The sequence below is a fragment of the Triticum dicoccoides genome, chromosome 1B (genome assembly GCF_002162155.2).
Source record: "Triticum dicoccoides isolate Atlit2015 ecotype Zavitan chromosome 1B, WEW_v2.0, whole genome shotgun sequence".
Taxonomy (NCBI): domain Eukaryota; kingdom Viridiplantae; phylum Streptophyta; class Magnoliopsida; order Poales; family Poaceae; genus Triticum; species Triticum dicoccoides.
The window spans coordinates 462,885,491-462,892,278 of NC_041381.1; the positions used below are offsets into that span (position 1 = coordinate 462,885,491).

At 53.2% G+C, this 6,788-nt stretch overlaps 1 protein-coding gene across 1 annotated transcript; it reads left to right on the forward strand.

Annotated features, from left to right (window-relative positions):
* Nucleotides 1-692: 692 nt before the first annotated feature.
* LOC119341445 (cytochrome P450 94A2-like) lies at nucleotides 693-2,640 on the forward strand. The gene has a single exon (XM_037613321.1). The coding sequence runs from the start codon at nucleotides 794-796 to the stop codon at nucleotides 2,483-2,485; it is 1,692 nt and encodes a 563-aa protein (XP_037469218.1). The 5' UTR covers nucleotides 693-793; the 3' UTR covers nucleotides 2,486-2,640.
* Nucleotides 2,641-6,788: the final 4,148 nt, after the last annotated feature.

Sequence of the window (6,788 nt, forward strand, 5' to 3'; positions counted from 1 at the left end):
ACGTACAGCACGCGCTCCATCGATCCAATGGCGCTGCCTCGTGCGCGCTGGCATGGGGGACGCAAATGAAGGAGAGTGCGCAGGTTATGAATTCGTCGGTGCTGAGCTTGGGGCAGCGTCAGTGCCATTGTGGGCAGCGGACCGGCGACCATGACGGCGGGCCGACGACTGTGGCAGCAGGGATGGGCTCGATCTGGCCTGTCACATATGTGTGCTCCTTTGGGTGCCGAGTTTGGGATCCTGTTCTCTGTTGGTGTGGGGAGGCGGGGTGGGGGGGAGGGTGGCCGGGACAGTGGGAGCGTTCCACCGGCGGCGAAGAGGATGGTCTCCGGAGGACAGAGGGTGGGTGGCGGCGCCGGAGATCCATTTCACGAGAGAACGAGAAACCTCCAGACTATCCCCTGTTTTGGTGGTTGGTTCGGCACAACATGTCTCAGTCCCGATCTCAACCATAGATTCGAGATCGGATGGTCCATAAGGCCCGAAGGCAGGCACACCATCATCACCAACTCGCATTTTTATAGAAGTAGAGATATGTTGTCTCTTTCATTTGCCTCGATCGCAGCAGCAACAGCCCACCGTCGCACACATGATGAAACCTTTGATGAGGGAGGAATTTCGCAAGCACCGCCCGAGATATTTCAGCGCATCGCTTGTCACAGGCCATACGTTTTTTTTTTAGAATTGTCACAGGCCATGCGATGTTGTGTGTCCAACTGTCCATTTTCCATTGCCGGGCGGCGAGAAAATAAAATAAAATAGTTGCACCATAAAAAAGGAAGATATCGACGGGATGGACCGTGGACGTTCAACGGTCTTGGCGCGCGTAGCAGTAAAAGTAGCGACCGGCTTCCCGAATCACAAGTTTCCTGAGCAGGGATCAACCATGGAGATCGCGCACCTCGCGTACGTGCTCCTCTTCCTCTTCGCCGCCGTCGTACTTTATGTCCAGCGCCGCCGAGTTTCTCCGTCGACGAAGCCAAGAACGGCGTACTGTCCTCACCCGAACCCCGTTCTGGGCAACACCGTGGAGTTCATCCGCAACCGCGGGAGGTTCTTCGACTGGTACGCCGACATGCTGCGCGCGTCGCCGTCCAACACCATCGAGGCGTGGGGGGCCTTGGGCGCCAGCCACGCCGTGACCACCGCCGACCCGGCCGCCGTCGACCACCTGCTGCGCGCAAGCTTCGCCAACTACAACCGTGGCGCGCAATTCCGCGCGGCGCAGTCCGACCTCATCGGCGACGGCCTCTTGGGCGCCGATGGCCGCCTCTGGAGCCTCCAGCGCAAGCTGGCGTCATACGCTTTCTCCTCCCGCTCGCTACGGCGTTTCAGCGAAGACGTCCTCGCCGTTCACCTCGGCCGTCGCTTCCTGCCGTTCCTCGATGCCGCCGCGGGGTCCGGCGAGGTCGTCGACCTGCAGGAGGCGCTGCGTCGGTTCGCGTTTGACAACATCTGCTACGTCGCCTTCGGCGTCGAGAGCTCCACGCTCCTCGAGTGGGGTGACCCCCGGCACCAGGCGCTCTTCGCGGCGTTCGATACGGCCGTCGAGATCTCCTTCATGAGGACGTTGACGGCGCCCACACCGGTGCGGAAGCTCACGAAGCTTCTCAACATCGGCAAGTCGCGCCGGCTCCGAGAAGCCGTCGGCGTCATAGACGACCACGCCATGTCCGTCATCGAAGCCAAGGAGGTGAGCCAGAGAAACAGCCGCGATGAGGGCGATCCGGACCTGCTCTCCCGGTTCATGGCGGCCATGGACGAGGAGGACGGCGGCGGTGAACTCGCCGCCATGTTCCCCACGCCGGAGGCCAAACGCCGATTCCTGCGGGACGTGGTCGTCAGCTTCGTTCTCGCCGGCAAGGACACGACGACCTCGGCCCTGACGTGGTTCTTCTGGCTCCTCGCCGCGAACCCGCGGTGCGAGCGGCGCGTCCACGACGAGGTGTCGCGGTCGCCGGACGGCAACGTGAAAGGCATGCACTACCTGCACGCCGCGATCACCGAGGCGATGCGCCTGTACCCGCCGGTTCCCTTCAACGGGCGGGTAGCCGTCGCCGACGACGTCCTCCCGGACGGCACGGCGGTGCGCGCCGGCTGGTACGCCAACTACTCGGCGTACGCGATGGGGCGGATGGAGAAGCTGTGGGGCGAGAACTTCCTGGAGTTCGCGCCGGAGCGCTGGCTCGGTGACAGCGGCGAGTTCGCGCCAGTGGACGCGGCGCGTTATCCGGTGTTCCACGCCGGGCCGCGTGCGTGTCTCGGGAAGGAGATGGCCTACATGCAGATGAAGACGGTCGCGTCAGCCGTCCTTCGGAGGTTCAGGTTGGACGTGGTGGCACCGACGGCCAGTATGGAGTCGCCGCCGGCGTACGAGATGACCGGCACGATGAAGATTAAAGGCGGGCTTCAAGTGCAGCTCCGGATGAGTGATGCTAACAAGTCTTCGTTGGCCACGTCGGGATCTGGACAAGAAGTGGACTAAACGTCATCCCCGCACATCAAATGCGACCAATAATTACAGTTGGCCTTCTGGGTTTGTCCTTAGTCAAACATATTTAAGTTTCGAAAACACTAACACGCACACATGTGGGCGTTCTCCAACTCGCCCACACGCCTGAATGATCTTTGATTGTCTTTTGCACGAATCTTGACACGAAAAGATGGATTTGGTGTGCCACGTAGGACGGAGCTGGTGTGTGGGCGTTGGAGAGTTTGCCCACACGCCCCGCATCACGCTGTTGCGAGCTGCGCTGTGTGGGCGAATTAATTTATGCCCAGACAACCACTACCTAGTTCATGCGCGTGTGGGCGAACTGATTTTCACCCACACAACACTTCCTACGTTGTGGATGGCAACTGCAGCTACGCGAACGTGGCAACTAGGTAAAACATGGCAACTGTGATTCTTTCGCTAGACGGCAACTGCAGTTGCGCGTATGTGGCAACCAAATAAACACGCATGGCAACTGCAATTAACTGTACATGGCAACTATGGTTGGACCACACGTGATAACTAGGTAAACACACGTGGCAACTACTGTTTGACCATGTGTAACTACGGTTTGATTACACGCGGCAACTACCATAAATTAGACATGATAACTATATAGTTAATCAAAACAGATAAAGTTGTCATACTTTTACAACTACACTTGCCACCCCGGATAACTACATCTGCCAACCAGGATGGCAACTAAATCGTCATCCCGCGGGTACCTAACGTAGCTGCGCTAGGACGTGTGGACATTTTTGCTTCGTGGCACACGCGCGGGATGGAGACGAGTAGTACTTGTTGGGCGTATGGCACGAAGTAGCGACGCCCATATGTGTGGGCAATTCTAATGTCCGCCCACACACAACCCGTGTGGGCTGCCTCTTGCTCACACCACACACGGTGTGTGACCAGATCCTTTAACGCCTACACGTGTGGGCGCGTCCTTAAGTTTTGATCAAATTTATAGAAAAAATTCAACGTCTTATATTTAGGAGTGGAGGTAGTAGAAGATTGAAGTAGTCTCATGAGATTCTTTATAAAATATATTTCTGTGTCATATTTATTAGATTATGTAGGTCTTAGCATATAAACTTCAATTACTAGATGAATGCTCCGAACGTTGCTATGGGAATTTGTATAAAATAAAATTATGCTGGTTTCATCAATCTAGGTAGTGTGTTTATGGTTCCTACTATATATAGTAAGATAATTTGTTTATCATTAGTTAAAATAAATTGAAAATTGTATCTTTCATGTATAAGTTGAAAATTGAAGCAAAACAAAAAAATATCCGGGTACATGCATTGGACTACTCATGTTGGGAGTAATATAAGAGCATCTCCAACATTTGCACAACCTCGCGGCACCCTAAAACATTTTTACAGCGCTGAAATAGCCTCTTTTTGCGTGCAACATAGCGCTGCCTCCAGCGGCCGCTGTAAAATATGGCATGCACGAGCAGCTCCAGCAGGTGCTGCAAAATCCACCGCGCGAGCAACCGGTACTACGATGCAACACATACGAACAATATGAAACAACATATAGATAAAATTCAAATAGCATAGTTCAAGCCCAACACCACAAACTAGTCCATACAATACAAATAAAAATAGATAAAAACGATACTACGATGCAAATATACTAGAAACTACTACTCGTTGCCGTCCTCCTCCTCGATAGTGTAGTTCGACGACATAAAGGCGTCATCCCACCGAGGATCATTGTCGTCAAAGGTTGACGCAGATCCTAGTTCGCACTGCGATATCGCCAGTGCCTTTCGCACACGCCTGTCCGCCCGATCCGCGGCTCGTTGCGCCCTCCTCTGCACCCAGAAGATGTTCTCGGCAGCGACATCCTCCGAGAAGCGCTGGCACCACTCAGCCATGGCGTACTCGTCCGCCTCGGCGATGAGGAGGCGGTGTTCCCGCCTACGCTGGATGCGGCGGTCCTCGTTGGTGATTAGTCTCCGCGGAGGCATGAGATCCTGCGCCTGCTAGCTCATCCGAGCGTCAGAGAAATTCATCTGCGAACGTGGCCGGTTGAGGCGCCCCACCGCCGCGTCGTATGTGCGGGCGGCCTCGTGGATGGTCTCGAACGTCCCGAGACCTAGGACGTATATCACCAGAGCGGATCTACGCGTAATACACGCCGGAGGGGTGGGCGCGGACACTGTGGTAGTCGGAGCTGCTCCGTGCGCACGGCAACATGTCGGCGGTGGGGGAGAAGGCGTGGCAGCATGGGGAGAAGGGCACGGCGGCGGCGACGGGGCGCTGGAGGCGAGGAAGAAGAGCGCGGTGGGGAAGAAGGAGGCGATGGAGTGGCGGTTGGTGGGCTCGCGCGTGTGGGTTTTATAGAGCGCGCCTGACGCCCCGCGCCAAAACTGCCGCGCGCTGGGTTGCTTTTTCGCGCATGCGCACCCTTTTTTCCATGTCGGATTCTCCCGTGCCTGCTAGAGCGCGCCAAACCGGCCTGCCCGTGCTAAATATAGTTTTTTTTTCATGCACGCGATATCTAGCGCGGCTGTTGGAGTTGCTCTAGGTAGTACTACCTCCGTCCTGTTTTATTAGTTTGGGTGAAATATGACCTTTGATTTAACTATTAAAAATAAGTTATATACCCAAAGATAATATCACTAGAAATTTCTATCAAATATAAATCCAACAATATAAGTTTTATGACATACAACTTATAATTTGTTAATCAAATCTACGGTCAAATTTAGGCACAAAATACAAAATGGACCAATAAATCCGGACGGAGGTAGTAACATGCATGCCACACAAGCATAAATAGTGATACAACAAGTAACTAACACTACTAGGGAAAAGCTTATAGACAGACGCTTACTAGTAGCGCGCTATATTTTCCCGCACTACTGCTACTTACTAGTAGCGTGCCATATTAACCATGCTACTACTAATATTTACTGGTAGCGCGTGGCCAGAAAAAACACGCTACTAGTAAATATCTTCAACCGTGCCCCGCGAACAGATCATAGTAGTAGCGCGGATTATAAAACCGGCGCTACTACTATGTGAATAGCTGTAGCGTACGTGAGGCTCCCGCATTACTAGTATACTCCCACCCCCACCAACCGTCCCACTCCACCGTCCACCCGCCCACATTTATCTCAAAAAAAATCAACCCAAGCCCCAGACTCCTTCCACGTTTATCCCCTCCACCGCCGGCCTTCTTCCACCTCCTCTCTGTTGGAAATATGCCCTAGAGGCAATAATAAAAGGATTATTATTATATTTCATTGTTCATGATAATTGTCTTTTATTCATGCTATAATTGTATTATCCGGAAATCGTAATACACGTGTGAATACATAGACCACAATACGTCCCTAGTAAGCCTCTAGTTGACTAGCTCGTTGGTCAACAGATAGTCATGGTTTCCTGAATATGGACATTAGATGTCGTTGACAACGGGATCACATCATTAGGAGAATGATGTGATGGACAAGATCCATTCCTAAGCATAGCACAAGATCGTGTAGTTCATTTTGCTAGAGCTTTTCCAATGTCAAGTATCTCTTCCTTAGACCATGAGATTGTGTAACTCCCGGATACCGTAGGAGTGCTTTGGGTGTACCAAATGTCACAACGTAACTGGATGACATAAAGGTGCACTACAGGTATCTCCAAAAGTGTCTGTTGGGTTGACATGGATCGAGACTGGGATTTGTCACTCCGTGTTACGGAGAGGTATCACTGGGCCCACTCGGTAGTGCATCATCATAATGAGCTCAAAGTGACCAAGTGTCTGGTCACGGGATCATGCATTATGGTACAAGGAAAGTGACTTGCCGGTAACGAGACTGAACGAGGTATTGGGATACCGACGATCGAGTCTCGGGCAAGTAACATACCGTCTGACAAAGGGAATAGTATAGGGGTTGCTTGAACCCTCGACATCATGGTTCATCCGATGAGATCATCGAGGAGTATGTGGGAGCCAACATGGGTATCCAGATCCCGCTGTTGGTTATTGACCGGAGAGCCGTCTCGGTCATGTCTGCATGTCTCCCGAACCCGTAGGGTCTATACACTTAAGGTTCGGTGACTCTAGGGTTGTATGAATATGAGTATGCAGCAAACCGAATGTTGTTCGGAGTCCCGGATGAGATCCGGACGTCACGAGGAGTTCCGGAATGGTCCGGAGGTAAACAAAACTATATAGGAAGTGCTGTTCCGGCCATCGGGAAAGTTTCGGGGACACCCGGTATTGTACCGGGACCACCGGAAGGGTCCCGGGGGTCCACCGGGTGGGGCCACCTATCCCGGAG